At 33.4% G+C, this 18433-nt stretch overlaps 3 protein-coding genes across 6 annotated transcripts in view; 2 read left to right on the top strand and 1 right to left on the bottom strand.

The window, feature by feature from the left end:
* LOC101515127 (beta-galactosidase 16-like) overlaps window positions 1-202 on the top strand; it is an 8480-nt gene extending 8278 nt beyond the window's left edge. For all 4 annotated transcript variants that reach the window (XM_073368906.1, XM_073368907.1, XM_073368908.1 and 1 more), the window contains one exon: window positions 1-202. The gene's annotated coding sequence lies outside the window, so the exon portion shown is untranslated.
* Window positions 203-476: 274 nt separating this feature from the next.
* On the bottom strand, window positions 477-3252 carry LOC101515445 (N-glycosylase/DNA lyase OGG1). Its single transcript, XM_027334647.2, has 5 exons — window positions 2513-3252; window positions 2092-2302; window positions 1377-1605; window positions 920-1294; window positions 477-824 (listed from the first exon to the last, which is right to left on the bottom strand). Exons 1-4 carry the CDS (start codon window positions 3184-3186, stop codon window positions 1290-1292), a joined length of 1119 nt encoding a protein of 372 aa, XP_027190448.1. The 5' UTR covers window positions 3187-3252; the 3' UTR covers window positions 477-824; window positions 920-1289.
* A 7169-nt stretch (window positions 3253-10421) lies between these two features.
* Window positions 10422-18085, top strand: LOC101488648 (SWI/SNF complex subunit SWI3C). Its single transcript, XM_004502443.4, has 9 exons — window positions 10422-10698; window positions 10845-11354; window positions 11596-12131; window positions 15472-15835; window positions 15904-15977; window positions 16332-16453; window positions 16656-16729; window positions 16840-17024; window positions 17250-18085. Exons 1-9 carry the CDS (start codon window positions 10680-10682, stop codon window positions 17709-17711), a joined length of 2346 nt encoding a protein of 781 aa, XP_004502500.1. The 5' UTR covers window positions 10422-10679; the 3' UTR covers window positions 17712-18085.
* The last annotated feature ends 348 nt before the right edge of the window (window positions 18086-18433 follow it).

Consider the following 18433-nt stretch of genomic DNA (forward strand, 5'->3'; position numbering starts at 1 on the left):
AGGGAAATATAATCTAGGCAGCTGATTCAAGTATCAAAGAATTGATATATAATTATTTGTAGCATTATTTGGCTTCAGGGTTACTGTAAAAGGGTTATCTTACATGTAGAGTGCCCAATGGTATATAATTATTTGTAGCATTATTTTGCATAGCCTTATACGCCACAAGATTAAATTTTTTAAATTTTTTTAAAACAAAAAAGGGAGTAAGTTGAGACAATATATATTGTCCTTGTGAGGAATTTCAATATTCTTATAGACTGCCCATGTTAGTAAGGAAATATTCACTAGACAGGTGATACTAGTCAATTGTAATCCTTAAATTGCTAATATAAATTATGCAATATTAATGAGAACAATCAAATAGAAAGTAAACAATTTTACACATCCATGCAACTAGAGAAAGTACAAGCTAACATTCATTAGACAAAAGAACGTGTACAAATAGATAACATGTTTACACATAAGAACCAAAATAGCAAAGGCAACGTCTTTTAATCATGGGGAGGTAATATCAGAGTTCATAATCAATTGTGTAAAGTGTTTACTTACATGAAAAGAAAAATCGTGTCATACAACAAGAAATGGGAAAACAAATCTTTCTCCAGATGAAGAAGAAAGATGCAGAATAGCAATTACAACAGATCAATCTGAAACTAATAAAATGCAAGGAATGTGGACAATGAAAAATTGGTGGAAGACATGGTTGATGAAGATGATTAATTATCGGAGGAGAAAACAATGGTGATGGACATGCAAGTAAACGCCAATAGCAGTGAAATCTCCATGACCTCTCACCCTCTATCTTTTGTTGCATCTTCACTCTGTCATCCAAGAATTACTTTTAATGTCATATACAGGAGAAGTGAAACAAAGAATCATAGTAAGAGAAAAGAGAAACGCTGAACAGACACCAAACCTCGTGATACATTGTATCTCGGTGTCTCTCACGCTCTATCCACATCTGATTCAAGTTATTGACATTGACCTACACATCCATCTCCACTATTTACTCTAGAAACAGTTCATCATCAATGTAGGCAGTAACCAAGTCTTCGGCCAGCAGTTCATTGTCCCCCTCTACTTTTGACCATGTCATCTACTGATAGTTCATTGCCCACCTCCGCGTCGACCAAGATTGAAGGTTGTGGAAAGAGCTGTTAACAATATGCATAGTAGAATAACCTGCATCTAGCATCATCCCTCATTCTGCAGTGTGATATCGCCACGTTCTATCTCATAAATGTTCAACTGTAGTGTGTCACACCTGAGTCGCCTGTATTTATATCTCAATCTAATTGAAAAAATAAAAAGTAAATATCTGCCAGATAAATATAAAAGGTCAAAGATTAAAAGACTACAATTGTTTTTCTTACCAAATTCTTCTACACTGTTTTCTCTCTTTGTGGGATTACCCTGTTTGGTAGTCCTCAAATTTAAAGGTAGGAGGGCCTTTTGTGAAGGCAACTCGGCAATAAATAAAACAGCTTGAGCCCAGCCAGCATATTTACCATATTTTGTTACAAAAGCCTCTGCAACACGATTGCAAAGCTTCAGTGTCAACTTTGAACCTGCAAGCTCAGGTAAAAGATGCTTTTGGGCAATCTTACCCAAGTTTGAAAATGACAAATGCAAATTAACTCTCAACACAGCAGCAATTCAATCATTAAATTCTACAAGATGTGATAACCAGTAATGTGTAAATGATAGCAAAAAAAAAAGTATAAAATAATTAAATTAACATAGGAGAAATTCCATCCTTTTGCTTCCATCTTTGTCTTCTTATCTTAATTTTAATCTTAAACATGCAACAGTGTTGTCAATTCTGTATCATGGAAAACGGAAAATAGCAGTTTCTTCCAATTCGCCACTATTTGACAACATTTTGTAATAAACAACGTATTGCAGAGCAATAACAATTTGTTCAAAATCTGTTATCCTATAGCTATTTAACAAAACTGCATTCAAATATGTTCCCTGTGATTACACATCTTCACACCTCATTCTATTACAACAACCGAAGTCGAAATGTTTATTGATGGTAACAAGTTATAACGTGAAACGCTTGATGATGAAAAGAAAGTAGCTTACTCGCCAGACATGAGTGTCAACAGGAATTGCATGGTGTTGATCAAGTGAGTAGAGAGCTATGCAAGCAGCCACTTTAGGACCCACTCCAGGTAACGTGGAAAGTGCAGATATAACATCTTCAAGATCCAATTTGCGAAGAGAATGAAGCCATTCTTCTCCACCTTCAGGTTTTGATTGCAAAACATTGACCGTGCCAATTATATACTTAGCCCTAGCAAGAAAAATAACAACCACATTCACATTCACACTTACATTAAACTTTCAAATAGCAGTTAGTACCGCAAACATTGACACCAGACACAGCAGTTAATCACATATGTCAGTGTTATGTCGGATAGTGGATATTGATAAGAAGTGTTGGTGAGTCAAGTGCCACATAGATTATAATTATAGTTATGGAATGACCCAAACCAAACCTAACCTGTAACCAAAACCAGCGTTTCTGAGTTGTTGTTCAGATACCAATGAAAGCTGATGAAGAGTGGGGAAAGCGTGGAAATCAAAGCCTTCAACATGACCTAAATAAGTTCCTAGAGACGAAACGTAATCCACCATTTTAGTGATTCTACTAATGTGGTTATTGGAAGAACACATGAACTGAATCAAGCACTCAAAAGGATTTTGTCTCAAAACCCTAGCACCACCCAAATGATGCGCCAATTCCGCGAATCTTGAATCGGAAGCGGAAAACACCTTCCACGTGTCAGCGAGAGAAACGTCTGCGTTCAAGAAATCGAGTAATGCCGTTTTGGCATCGTCGTTGTTGGATTGGGTGTGAAGGGAGTATGAGACGTCACCGTTTTGGAGGTGTTTGAGGGATAAGAGGTGGGACCCAACGACACCTGTGTATTGGAAAGGAGCGGTGTTTTTCCAGCGGAAGGTTTGGCCGGTGGGGAATGTGAGGGGTAAAGAGAGTTCTTCTCGAGAGATATTGAGTGGGACCCACGGACGAGATTTGGAGATGTTAGTTGAGTGGCGGGTTTTGGTTTGCGGCGTTGGAGGTGTTGAAGGAGGAGGAGGCAGCGGCGATTTGAGGGTTCTTTTTCTTTTCGTCATCGATGTCACTTGCATGGCTTCCAATTTCAATGATTTCATGTGCGAAAGAAGAAGCTTTCAACGCCTTTTTTATGGTATAAATGATGCCAATGAAGAAGCTTTCAACGGTTTATCAATTTTTGTTGAGAAAAGAGTTTTTTATTTCTTTTTCAAAACAATAGATATAAAAGAAAATTCAATAAAAATAATTTCAAAATTCTTTTGACAATAATTTTTTCAAGAAAAATAGTTATCAATTTTTCTTTTTTTGAGAAAAACGTTTTGATTATTTTTTGAAAAATAAAATAAAATAAGTTATTAAAAAATGATTTAATTTTTTTTAAAAAAATAACATTTTTATATTTTTTTGAAAATTTTCTAAGAAAAAAATCTTAACTAAATCTAAAAAAATTTAAAATTGTAAAATTAGTTTTTGAATTAACTTAATTAACCAAATTGTTTTAAATATGTAATGTGATACGAACGATTTAATTGATTTGATTTTTTTAGTGCAATACAATTCAATTTATTAATATGATTCAGTTAATTATATATTTTACACACCTTTAGTTGGGTTAGATTTCCATTTAGAAAATGGAACTTCTTCTTAATTTTTGTATTTTTTTACTAATTAACACTTTAATAAACACTTTTGATCAACAATTGTGATTCATTAAAAATTGTTATTTGTTATAATGTAAAGAAAATATTGATATAAATTGATGGTTGATATTATTTATATATTTTCTTTTTTAAATTGAGTTGTTTATTTTAAAAGAGTTTAATATTTATTATTGATATCTTATAATTATAGTATTTAATCATTTAAAAGCTACATCACTTTTTTTAATTAAGGAAAACTTATTTCATTTCATCAATAATAATAGAGGTAATACCCCAAAGCGGTGCGGTTATGAGATTTGAATAGAGCTAGGGGTGGGAATAGGGCAGGGCAGGCCAGACTTTGCAAGGCCTGAGTCTGGCCTACGATTAATTTTTTAGGCCTAAGCATGGCCTACGGCCTATCATAGGCTTTTTTTTCGGCCTGACCTGGTCTTTTTAAAAGCCTGGCATGGCTTGGAAGCCTCTTTAAAAGCCTTATTCATATTAAAATATTTAAATGATCTCCACATACCAATATCAATGTACATATCTATATATATTAAACAAAAAATAATTTTTCTAACAAAATAATTTAAAAAAATCTGAAACAAACATCCTTTAAACCCTAAAACATAATTCTTGGTTTCAAAGAATAGATTTTTTTTTTGAAACAAATGTACCAATTATTACCTCTCAAACAAATATGGAAGGACTACTGAGTTATTGACTAATTGAATGGCTACCGAATATGGAACGACTACCAAATATGGAATGGCTATCGAATATGGAATGACTACCGAGTGATTGTCTAATTGATAAAATTTAAAATAGGAAATAATATTATTAATATAATAATAAAAAATAACATTAATAAACAATTAAATATATATAGGCCGGTCTGTCAGGCCTAATAGGCTTCTTTATAAGTCTGAGCCTGACCTATTTAAATAAATAGGCTTTAAAAATAGTCTGAGCCTGGTCTTTTTATTAAATAGGCCAGGCCATATGCCCCTGTCGGACGGCTTAGCCTATTCCCATCCCTAAATAGAGCACAATCATTTGAGCGAGTTTGGACTTGGTTTGGTCCCTAAAACATATATACCTACATAATTTTTTATTTAATTATTTTGTATAATATAAATTTAGATTTAATAGTGTTTTAAGGGTATCGCTATTACAGGCATCGTTATTTCAAGCTTGTAGAATTTTCTTCTTCAATTTGTGGTTTAAGTCATTCAATCCTATCTTATGGGATGTTGTTTCCTTCTTCCTAAAGTCAATTATGCTAATATTTAGTAGTCTAGGGAACAACTTTTTGGTGGGGGAAGAGTATTGGTAATAGAGAAAAAAAACTCATTGGAAATAGTGGAATTTCTCCTTTCAAAAGGAAGATGGTTATTTGTATGCGTATTACGAACTTTTAATCTTATATTCTGGTTTTCTCGTTTTTAAATTATATTAATCTTTAGTTTAGTTCAAGTTCAAATCAATTGAGTTATTTAACTTTCAAAATTTTGGATATTTTAATGAAGCTATTTTGGCAAAGTAAAAATAGAGAAACATTGTTAAGTCATATTATTTAATTAGTCATTGTCTTGAGATTCAATATTTTTCAATTATGATTTTTTTCAAGCTAAGATGGGATTCAAGTCTAATTTTATCCAAATAAATATTCACAATGCACTATCCAAATAAATATTCACAATGCACGATGAATTTTTACGGAAGAAGGTTGTTGGTTAGTTGATAATGGTCAAAGGATTAATACATGGAAGGACAAATTGGTTGTCATTTCAAAGTGGGATGAATATTTGGTATAGAAAAAGGTATGATTCTAGCTTAAGAGAGAGTAGAAAATTTGATAGACATTGGGCAAAACTAGGGGAGGACAATGGGTTGGGTAAGGTGGATTCGGACTCAAAACTCCCAACTGATATGAATTGCGGGTGCAATATATAGACTCATTTCCATCTATTTTTTCGTTTTTGAGTTTGTCGGAATGCGAGTTCTTCGGCTGAGTGTTTTGGATTACAAGATGTAACACTTAGAATTTAAATCCAAATAGAGTTTGAAACTTTGACTTAAGAATACAAAAAATGAGAAGAAACTCATAGATCTAACCGCTTAAAGAGTAGTTGAAGAAGTTGAAAATCCAAACATACATACATGGTTGTTGAAGAAGTTGCAATCGAAAAGTTATTATTAATCGCATGAAAGAATAGCGTCATAATGTTTTCATCCATAAAAAATTATAAAAATCTATGAGCAATCGATAGAGAAGCATGTTGAGAGGCAAATAATTTAGATTTGTGTTGTTGTGGACTAGATTCCATAGATGTATCATACATAAAGAAAGAGACGAGAAGATTAAGGGGGGATGAATGAGAGATGAAGACATATAAATGGGTGGGTCGTTTACCGTTAGGTCCAAAACACTCACTCGAACTCGCTCGTTGCAACCCACACGAACCCTCAACTATAATCCGCTTGTCCACCTGACATGCTTTTACTCGCCCACATGCAATCGGACTATGTGGTGTGGCATTTTTTTGGGCGGACCAATTTCTTTGTCCAACCTTAAGGAAAATAATTGGAAAAAATATATAATTGAAAGAACTTTTATATTTTTTTTCTAATTAAGTTTTATATCTATTTGTTCTGATTACACCAAAAGAATATCACATCGTTTGGTAATCAAGACTAAAGATAATTTACAAACTATTGTCATATTCCTCGAACTACCAATGCACTTGTTATAAATGGCAAAATCCTTAAGGCTCGCGACATATCTAAATTGGACAATACCTCATAAAAGCGGTGTTGCATAATTGATGTGAAACTATTAGAACACTACATATTTCAAATTCTAAAATTATGGATGAAATCTTCTACAATTTTGAAAAAAAAAATGGATTTTACTCAATGCAATAAGAGTACTTCGCTATAAAAAACTGAAATTAAAAAAGAAAGACAATACTTCTACTAATGAATCGGAAGAATTTTATGCAGAAACAACTTTAGAAAACAAGGCTCGTAAGACCATTTTCATTATGTAGAGAATTATTAATAATGTAATTTTAGTGAAATCAAACATTTTTAATAGAGAGGTATCTTTTGTCCTCTTTTTTTGGGTCCTAAATGTAATCTACATTGTGAAACTCTATACCATACATAAGGAATGTATTTGGGCTGATCAAATGTGGTTATACTATTCTTTGGGGTTAATCTTGAATTCTTGTCAATTTGAGTAGAAGATGACACATTTGAATCTTGTGTCAATTTCCTTCATGTATCCTCCCGTTAAAGTTGTTTTCAGAGTTAATGTCGACATTACTACTAACAATGATGGTATTTTAGATTTTGGTTGTATGATTATAAATGCTTAAGAATCAAGATTACATGATTGCTACTCCTTGTTCTAATGAATCTAACAATTATATTGGCATTTTTTAATTTCAATTATCTTATTTTTTTCAAATGAATTTTTTATTTTTTATGTGATGTTTTAGTTCTTTTAAATGTTAACAATATAATCTTTTTCTTATAAACTTACGAAATTCATCGTTATCTTCAAATAAAACTCACATAATTAATTATCATCTTCAACAAAATCTAGATTTTTATCAATTTTATAATTCAACAAAAACAACATTAAATTCAACAAATAAATAATTTATATATGATGTTGGTTAATGATAGAAAGAAGAAGATATTATCTCGATGATTTGAGAATCAAATCTTAAAATGCAAGTTATTTATTTAATAAATTTGATATTATTGATGATTTTGATATTGTTGGATACACATATATATTTTTATTTGAATATTTCAATTATGTATTGGATGAATAATGAATCTTCTTAATTTTATTTGAAGATAATGATAAATATTTTAGATTTTTTTTTACAAAATATATAAATTTTTAATATTTTAAAACATAAATAATCAAATTGTTATTTAAAATTAATTAAAAATTAAATAAATAATAATTAAATTATTATTTAAAAATTAAGTTAAGAAATGAAACCAATGTATCTTGTCTCAAAAAATAAGAGTGACATTTTAAGACAGAAACAACTAAATCATAATTTTGTTGTTGAAATTGTTACAGGAACTATAGAAATAATTTTGTCAAACGTATATTTGAAAATAGAAGCATAATTAAAAAGAGGACAATATCCCAATTTTTAAGATGGTAAAAACCTGAAAACAAAATCATGTACCAAAATAAAATAAAAACATAAAATAAAATTAAGTATAAAAAATCAAATTGTTATTATATAAAAAATCAAATAATTTTTTTTTCTAGTGCATTCAACTAATTTACTTTTTTGACAAAAAAACTAACCAATTATTTGATCAGTTAATGATAATAAATAATTGACTTAGTTGCAGTTTTAATTATTTTTTCACTAATCTGTAATTAATTATCTATTTTAAAATTCGACATTTTTAGTTGTGTCTTATAATATTTTATAATATAAAATCATCTAAATATATTAATTATTTACATATTATTAATTAATTTTATTATAAATTCTATCGAGGTTTCAAATTTGAATCCGAGATAAAATTTTAAATTTAACAATATCGACATTTGTTAATTAAATTATGATTTGCATATTAAATAATTTTATTTTAATCGTCTAGTTTATCACTATTTTTTAAACTTTACTTAATAATTTTTTTAACTTTTAAACGATATATTTTAACTTTAATGACTCAAATTCGATCACTAATCCGTTAACTTTTCAGTGATATATTATAATCACCGTGATATTTCCTTTATTCAGATAATTAGCGCACTTATGCATAAAGATACTATATTTATATCCAAATAAAACTATTAAACCAATGATTCTATAGTTTTATTATTATGTCCAATAAATTAATGATTGTGTCTGTTATTTACAATAGCAAGACTTCCTATTGACTTATCAATTGATTATAGTTTTTAGCAGATAAATGTCTAATTGATGTTACTATTTTTAAGAATGTGTATCTTTATTTTATTTATACACCTAAATAATAATTGATATCTTCATTTCAAATTTTCTCGTTGATCAACTTAGGTCGATTGATAAATTTTTTTAATTAAAGGTGAAGTCTTTGTAACTTTATCTTGTCACCCACAAAGAAATAAGACAAATCTTAAAAATTAAAAAAATATTGATAGAAGTATTTATAACTTACTCGCATTCAGATTTTTTATATTAATACTAGAAATTGAACTCACAGTTTTGTAAGAAAATCACTATCTAATAGTATATCAATCTCCACGTATACAACACAGTATATTAGAAGAAGTGCGTCTCATTCACGCACAAAAAAAGATGTTTTTAATAATTTTAAGTTTTAAATTTGGATTTTCTATCATCGATAACATACTTCTCATATTAATACCATGAATCAAACCCATAGTTTTGTAGGAAAACCGCTACCTAATAGCATGTCAATCTTCGTATATACAACATCGCCTATTAGAAGAAGTGCATATCAATCACGCACAAAAAAAAGATCTTTTAATAATTTTACATTTTAAATTTGGATTTTCTGTCCTGAAGAACATATTTCTCATATTAATACCAGGAATCAAACCCACAGTTTTGCAGGAAAACTGCTACCTAATAACATGTCAATCTTCGGGTATACAACACCGCCTATTAGAAGAAGTGTGTCTCAATCACGCACAAACAAGGATGCTTTTAATAATTTTACGTTTTAAATTTGGATTTTCTGTCATCAAGAATAGATTTCTCATATTAATACTAGAAATCGAACCCACAGTTTTGCAGGAAAACCACTATCTAATAACATGTCAATCTTCGGGTATACAACACCGCCTATTAGAAGAAGTGTGTCTCAATCACGCACAAACAAGGATGCTTTTAATAATTTTACGTTTTAAATTTGGATTTTCTGTCATCAAGAATAGATTTCTCATATTAATACTAGAAATCGAACCCACAGTTTTGCAGGAAAACCACTATCTAATAACATGTCAATCTTCGGGTATACAACACCGCCTATTAGAAGAAGTGTGTCTCAATCACGCACAAACAAAGATGTTTTTAATAATTTTATGTTTTAAATTTGGATTTCCTGTCATCGAGAACAGATTTCTCATATTAATACCAGGAATCGAACCCACAATTTTGCAGGAAAACCACTACCTAATAGCATGACAATCTTCGGGTACATAACACCGCCTATTAGAAGAAGTGCGTCTCAATCACGAACAAAAATAGATGCTTTTAATAATTTTACGTTTTAAATTTGGATTTCCTGTCATTGAGAACAAATTTCTCAAATTAATACCAGGAATCGAACCCACAGTTTTGTAGGAAAACTGCTACCTAATAACATGTCAATCTTCACATATACAACACACCTATTAAAAAAAGTGCGTCATAATCACGCACACAAATAAAAGCTTTTAATAATTTTACGTTTTAAATTTAAATTTCCCACCGTAAAAAAGTCAACGTATTCAAATAAATTGGTTGTCGTCCGATCTTAATCAACGGTTAAAAAATACACTGATTTAATATTAATTCTATAATTTAAAATATAAAATTTAAATTTGAACCGTCTGATCTTTAATAAACGACGGTGATTTTCCAAATGAGTGAAATGTATAAAGTCTTAGAGTTTAGGAGAGCCCGATCCCCGTTATCAGTCTAGTATCACCCTCACCGCACCAAATCAACAAACACAGTTTTTGCCCCAAAGAAACTAACCAGCTGTGTGTGTGCCAGGCTCACATCCATCACACATCACACAAACGGCTGAGACAACACAGATCGATCGATCCCTCAATTTCCAAATAATTTTCTCCCAAACAATTATCCATCCATCCCCTTTGCGCCAATCAACGACCCCACTATCTTATTTTCCCTCAATTTCTCTCTCTTAAATCCCCTCTCCCTTTCTCTCTCTCCTTTCTTACCATGCCAGCTTCTCCTTCAGGTAATTCTCTCCCCTCTCTAAAACCCTCACTCCCTCCTCTCCCTCTCTCTCTCTACAATGCCAACCCTATCTTTCTATTTCATTTTTCATCTTCAATCTGACATATAGGTTATTATTTATTCTCAATTTTCATTTTTTTTTGGCAGAAAACCGAACCAAATGGAGGAAGAGGAAGAGAGAATCGCAAATCACAAGGCGTCAACAGAAGCACGAGGAAGAAGAAGAAGACGAAGAAGAAAACCCCAATGCAGAAGAAGACCACGACCGTGACTACGATTCTGAGGACCAAAACCACCCTAATTCCCAACCGCAACAAGAAATTGAGGTCCTCTCCGATCACGGTGTTCAGATTTCTCAGTTTCCGATGGTGATTAAGCGTGCCGTTAACCGTCCACATTCCTCTGTGACTGCAATTGTTGCTCTTGAACGAGCTATGGAGTTGGGAGATAGCAAGGGTCAGCTTCAGAGCCCTCCGTTTTTGGAGAATGTGTCTCATGGCCAGCTTCAAGCGCTTTCGTTTGTTCCATCTGATAGTCTCGCTTTGGATCAGGATCGCAATGATTCCTCTTATGTTATCACTCCACCACCAATTTTGGAAGGAAGTGGCGTTGTTAAGCACTTTGGAAATAGGGTTCTTGTGCTTCCAATGCATTCAGGTTCTCTCTCTTGAAATCCTTTCACTATGTTGCAATGTTTTATATTTAGAAGAATTTTGTAAAACTACGGTTATTTACAAATTTAACTTATATATGAACATTTATGAAGTTATAAGGACTTTAATGTATATGAACATTTATGAGTTATAAGGACTTCAATTTTAATTGAGAAGCTCTCATGATAGGTGCCTAATCCAAGCTGGACCTAATTTAATGTTATTTTTGGAGTTTCTATGAGCAGATTGGTTTTCACCTGGAACTGTGCATCGACTGGAGAGACAAGCAGTGCCTCATTTCTTTTCAGGGAAGTCGCAGGATCTAACTCCTGAAAAGTACATGGAATGCAGGAACTATATTGTTGCATTATACATGGAGGACCTGGGGAAGAGGATTGCTGCCTCTGATTGCCAGGGATTGATGGTTGGGGTTGATCATGAGGATTTGACTCGAATTGTTCGGTTCCTTGACCACTGGGGAATTATCAATTATTGTGCCCGAATGCGAAGTCATGAGCCTCCAAATGCTGTGTCCTGCCTGAAGGAGGACACTGGTGGAGAGGTCCGTGTGCCATCAGAGGCCTTGAAGTCCATAGATAGTTTGATCAAATTTGATAAGCCCAACTGTAAGCTCAAAGCGGAAGAAATTTATTCACCATTGACGACACATAGTGCTGATGTCCCTGACCTTGACGGAAGAATAAGGGAGCATCTGTCTGAAAATCATTGCAATTATTGTTCTTGTCCTCTTCCTGCTGTATACTATCAATCTCAAAAAGAGGTACACTGCTTTTTTGTTTTTAAATTTTATAGTATATCATGGTCATATGACTTTCCATTGCTTTTGCCATTTAGGTAACTGGCTGCATGTAAAGACGAATAGAATTAGGAATTGATTCAGTTAATAAATGACCCCCTTATAACCTTGTATGATTATGTCTATGGACAGTTACCATAACATTTAATGCTGAGAATTAACCCCATCTTGTTGAAAGCTGCACCAAGTCTAGTTCATGATTTCTATAAATAGCAACCCGGTCCCTTGCTTTTAGAACCAGTTACAAAACTTTAAAAAGCTAAAAAGAGTTACAATTGCATGACAGTGCTTAATGTTGTACATCTTGTAGCGCTGAATAATTTCTCCCTCTGCTCTGGGTCAATACACAAACTAAATAAATGACAAAACAAAAACAAGTAGGATTTGGCTTGTCATCCGAGGGTGGATCTAGATATAGTACTGTATTGTCAGGATGCTATTTAGGGGGAAACATACTATGCTGATGATATGTTGCTCATCTTTAATCTGAGTGTTCGTTGGTTATGCTTGCTTATTACACGACAGCAATCTCCAAGTAGTACTTAGCTATTACTGAATTGCTTTGAATGTTGTGTTTGTTGTATCTAAAAGTTTCATCATCAGTTTACAGGGGAAAAAGCACTGTGTGAAAGTATTTTTGTGATAGGGCCAATGCATCATATTGAGTTCTTATTAGTAGGGTTCTTATATTTTAGTATTTGACCAAGAATATTAATGAGGTAAAACACGTTTTTGTTCCTTAAAAGTTTGACTTCTAAAAAACCTGGTTCCTATTTAATATATTTTTTTTTCCGTTTTTAGTGATGTTGTCCCTAACTTTAACAAAACAGTGTGCTTTTAGTCTTCAACTAAAAAGTCATATTTATTAAAAAAAATTGGTGCCAAAAGCATATTTAAGCCATGTCAATATAAATAGTAGTACTAGTATAAGCCTATAAGGTCTGCATTAGACATCTCATCTCGCCAATATTATTTTCTCTCTTCACTCTTTTCGATCTTTCCAACTGTATTTCCATTAGTAGAGAGAACTGGGTGACTTTTAGGCCTCCAAATCTAAATTGTGCTATTATTCATTATTGATCCTATTAAGAACTGCAGCCTAGACTAATGATTCAATCTCTGAGGGAGTCTTGGATTTCCAATTATTGGTTAATTGAGGAGGGACTTATGATGGTTAGGAGAATGAGATGTAATCTAACAGTAGAATATACAAGTGGACATGTAGCAGATCAGAAGAATCCCAAGTTCGTATTCTCCTATCTGGAAATGGGGCAAGATGCGGAGTGAAGAGTAGAAGAGATTCTATTTTTCCGAAATCTATACCAGTCGGGTTTGTGCAAAAGTTAAGGTTCTGGGAAATACACGGCCCTGAGAAGAATAAAATCTCTTAGTGGTTGATTTATGGATGTTTGAGGGGGAATTCAAATGAGGGAAAAGCCTCAAGAAATGTATTTATCCTATCCATGATCAAGTTTTATAAAAAAGCCATTATCCAACCCCAAAAAAATAAGATCATATATACAAAAAACAGCCAACATAAACTACTTCATCGGCCTTTACTTTTTCTTAGGCTTCTGTTTTAGGAGGTTTGATAAAATTTAGAAGTTGGACTTGAATTACATCAATATTTCATGTTTGAAGTAACTTCATCGTTGCATTCTTTGAACTGATGTGATATATTGTAAGTGATGAAAGCATAAACGAAGATTTACAAGCATCATATGGGCCTTACCAAAATTAAATAGGACCCATGTGAATTTCAACAAATAGAAGATAGTGCATTAGAATGTTTGTGTTAGAGAGTGTGTTGCTAGCACTCTTCATAAAGAAATGTATGTATCCCTTTTACTGGGGAGCTGTCAGCTTAAAGATTGATTGCAGGAGTGTTAAATAACCGTTTTTTTGGGGTCCACTTCTGAACAATAGTAGTATATAAGAGCGCGTAGGAGTCGAAGTAGCCAAATGAAAGGAGTTTGAGAAAAGACAAGCAACTAGAAATTGACTTTGGCAGGTTTAGTTATCAAAACTAGGAATCTGCAGAATACATATTTTGCCTGTTTTTTATGCAAAATCAAAGTATATTCTGCTTCTTCTGAAAGGTCTAACTTTGTTTTTTTTTTTTTTATGCTCTCCTATTTCTCTTCAATTATAGAGAAACAACACATTGTTATTGTCCATGCATTTCCACTTCCAATTTCGTTCACTCAGTGTCTGTAATCCTACTCACAATGCATATACTAGTTTATATTTGATCTTCATACATCTGTGACACGGGGCATTGAAGTTCATCATTGTTCTCAAGGTGGAAATTGGGTATTCCTCCTGCACGAGAACTCCCGTTGGTCAGGTCACCTTCCCACATTGCTCAATCTGCCAAGATTGTAACCTTCAACTTTTTTCTGGGCATTTGTGCATAGTGCCATATGGTTAGCCAATAGCCACACTCAAAACAGGTACCCTTTCCTTGAAGCGCAACATTGTCCTTAATGTGGAAATCGGGGGTTCCTCCTGCATGAGAACTCCCATAGACCACCTTGCCATGTTTCTTCTCCCTCCTAAGTCAATACCATCTCCCAATCCTTATTTGCTTGTTCTTATTCTCCCAAGACCCAAGGTTAATGTTACTTTCTTCGTTCATTCATCCAATAGTCGCTAAATTCCTTCAATACTATCAAACTCTACCATGTCGGCATCCAGAGGGGGTAATTGCTCTCCATGCTCTGAAGTTTTCTTGAAAAAATCCACACAACTTTATCTCTGCCACCCTATGTTCTATTTCTTTTCCAGTAAGAGATCTTGAACAAAATGGTTACACACCCAAAAGCAGTATGTGATATTTCAGACAAAGAGCTGAGAAAAAGATAAGAATGCTTTTGTGTTGGTAGACTATATGACAAACAGAAAAGAAGAGAATTTTCCTTCTAACTGTATCCCCTTCAACAAAGGTTTGCCTTTAGCGCTTGAGTCTTGAAATTTGGATCTTATTCAGACTTCTGAATGAAGCACAACACGTCTTATAACCACAATAATGGTTGATCTGATCAGTGAAAAATGTTAACTGTTTTGTGTGTGTGTGTGTGAGAGAGAGAGAGAGATAGTTAGTGTGCTTGTTTAGTGCAGACTATTTTATCATGCAAAATATTACATGTCAAGTGTTCCTCTATGGCTCTTCCTGACAAATAGTACTAAAATTTGTAAATCACAGGCCCATTTTGATGACTTTTGTCTAAACTAAGTAGGCTGCAGATTAACTTTGAACACCTTTTACATCATATGTAATCAGTATCTCATTTTCATGTTACAGGTTGATATTTTACTCTGTACTGATTGCTTTCATGACGGGAAATTTGTCATTGGTCATTCAAGTATAGATTTTATAAGGGTGGATTCCACAAGAGATTATGGCGAACTAGATGGGGAAAGTTGGACTGATCAAGAAACTTTGTTGCTTCTTGAAGCAATGGAGATTTACAATGAGAATTGGAATGAAATTGCCGAGCACGTTGGCACCAAGTCAAAAGCACAATGCATTCTTCATTTTCTCCGTCTACCCATGGAAGATGGGAAATTAGAAAATATCAACGTTCCAAACATGTCTTTGTCATCCAATGTGATGAATAAAGATGATAATGGAAGATCACATCACCACTCAAACGGAGATTCTGCAGGTCTGTCTTATATTTTTAAACCAAAATTGCTGTGATATGGTTCTGATTTCATATCCATTTTCTCACAGGATCTGTCCATCAAATCAGAGACTCTGACAGCCGCCTGCCTTTTGCTAATTCTGGAAATCCTGTCATGGCTCTGGTAGGTGACTACAAATAATATTCCCAAGTTGTTATTTAAGCAATGTGATTTGAAAACAAGTTTATTAATAATACTAGAATGGTGTTATCGTTGCTGCACTTAGCATCTTGTTCTTAAACTATTTACTTATAAAATTTTTAAAACAAAAACTTATTTCTTCAAGTTGCATTACTTTTCTTTTAAGAAGTAATTGATCACTATGCCTGCTTATCAAAAGCTTAAGTGGGATAATGTTGACATGTGACTATTTAGATACCGCTCTAGAGTTTCACAACAAGTTAAACTTTATTATTAATTTCACAGTTCTTTTGATGCGATTCTTACACATCTGGTTTTGGTTGATGTTTTCTAAAGGTTGCCTTTTTAGCCTCTGCGGTTGGACCAAGAGTAGCAGCTTCTGCTGCTCATGCAGCATTATTAGTATTGTCAGACGATAATACTGGCTCGCAGACGGAAGCATCAGGACATGATAATAGGTGAGTAAGATTGCAAAAAAATCTTATATAGTATAACTAAAACTTGCCTCAAACACCCCCTAAAGACATAAAAGGAAGGAAACGTTCATTAGGTTGTGTCTGTCCTATTCCTTTTGTAGTCAAACACTAGATGGACTGTTGTATTTTTTTATTACTAGTTTATGAATTTTGTACTAAAAACTAATAATTTTTCCACACGAAGGACAAATCCAGAAAATGTACATTGTAGAGATGGTGGCTCTCGTGGAGAAACTGCAATTTCAAATAATCATAATGGTCAGTTATGGTTGCTGCTTTTCAATGTAGCTGATATATTATCATGCCCAAACATTCAATGAGACACAGTATGTTATTTTCTTCATGACTACTGCTGCTTTTGATTTCAGAGGATAAGGCAAAAGCACTTTGTTCGCGAGATCAAAATGAGGGTAGGACAACCCCACTCTCTGCTGAAAAAGTTAAAGACGCAGCTAAAGCAGGCCTCTCTGCTGCAGCAATGAAAGCTAAATTGTTTGCTGATCATGAAGAACGGGAAATTCAGAGATTATGTGCTAATATAATTAATCATCAGGTACAACTGTTATTTCTGGACTTCTTCAATTTCAGTTGATTCAGCTAAAATATCGATATACTTCATCTCTCTTCTTTCTATCGCTATCTGATGTATATATAGGCAGTAGTTAATTTTTTTTATCATTAAAGAGTTAGTTATAAGCTATTGGAGCAATCTCAAAATCAAGTGCCGAGCTAGTATTTTGATTTTTAACTAGTTTTGGTGGCTTGCTGTTATTGACAGTTGAAAAGATTGGAATTGAAGCTGAAACAGTTTGCAGAAATTGAAACATTGTTGATGAAGGAATGCGAGCAAGTGGAAAGGGCGAAACAGAGGTTTGCTGCTGAACGCTCCCGCATCATATCAGCACGTTTTGGAACTGCGGGAACCCCGCCTCCAATGAGTGCATCAGGTGTTGGTCCTTCAATGGCAAGTAATGGCAATAATAGGCAACAAATGATCTCTGCCTCTCCCTCACAGCCCAGCATCTCAGGGTATGGCAACAACCAACCAGTTCATCCACACATGTCTTTTGCCCAAAGACCTTCAATGTTTGGGTTGGGGCAAAGATTGCCCCTATCTATGATACAACAATCACAATCAACTTCTTCAACTGCCATGTTCAATGCCCCTGGTAATGCGCAGCATGCTGCTAATCATCCACTGTTGAGGCCTGTGTCAGGAACTAATTCTGGTTTAGGATAATTAGGGAAGTAAATGTAAGTTTTGGAACTAGAATGGTGCAGTTTTATTCGGTCATTGATTTCAGAAATGAAGAGGACATCGGGTGGACGTGCGAAGAAAGTTATTTAGCTTATTGAGCCTGTAATTGGTTGCAGTTTATTGTGAAACTATTGCTTAAAAGGAAATAAGTAGCTTTTTATGAGTTTTAGTTTCTCCTGTTGACTATAGTCTATAGGTACGATGAAAATTTAGTCTTTCATTGTCACAAATCTTGTTTAGCTAGATTGCATACAAAACTAACTTGGATGAAAAATGACCAGGCTACGGGGACTTGTCTCTCTGCTGCCTGTGCTGTTGTATAGTATAGTCCATGTTGCTTGGTTATTATGTTTCTATCTTGCGGTTTCTTTCGTGGACACTGTTTTCCGATTCAAGTTAGGGTATTACATTTGTCAGCAAATCAGTTCAAGAAAATTTAAGACCTACGTCCTCCGATTACAACTCTAATTATTAGTGCATCCATATTTGTTAAAATTAGTTAATGGTAGATTTTACAATCTCTCTACAATGGAGGTAATCTCAACATTATATTTAATAACTATCTTGTGCAATTACTCATTATTACAACATTGTTAATCCATTACTACAATATTGTTAGTAAAATATTTTACTATATCAACCACTTTGTTTGGATTTGTTCATCTCTCTATCTTTTCATCACTTTGCATGATAGGTTCTAGGTA

Source organism: Cicer arietinum, chromosome 5, assembly GCF_000331145.2.
Source record: "Cicer arietinum cultivar CDC Frontier isolate Library 1 chromosome 5, Cicar.CDCFrontier_v2.0, whole genome shotgun sequence".
NCBI lineage: Eukaryota > Viridiplantae > Streptophyta > Magnoliopsida > Fabales > Fabaceae > Cicer > Cicer arietinum.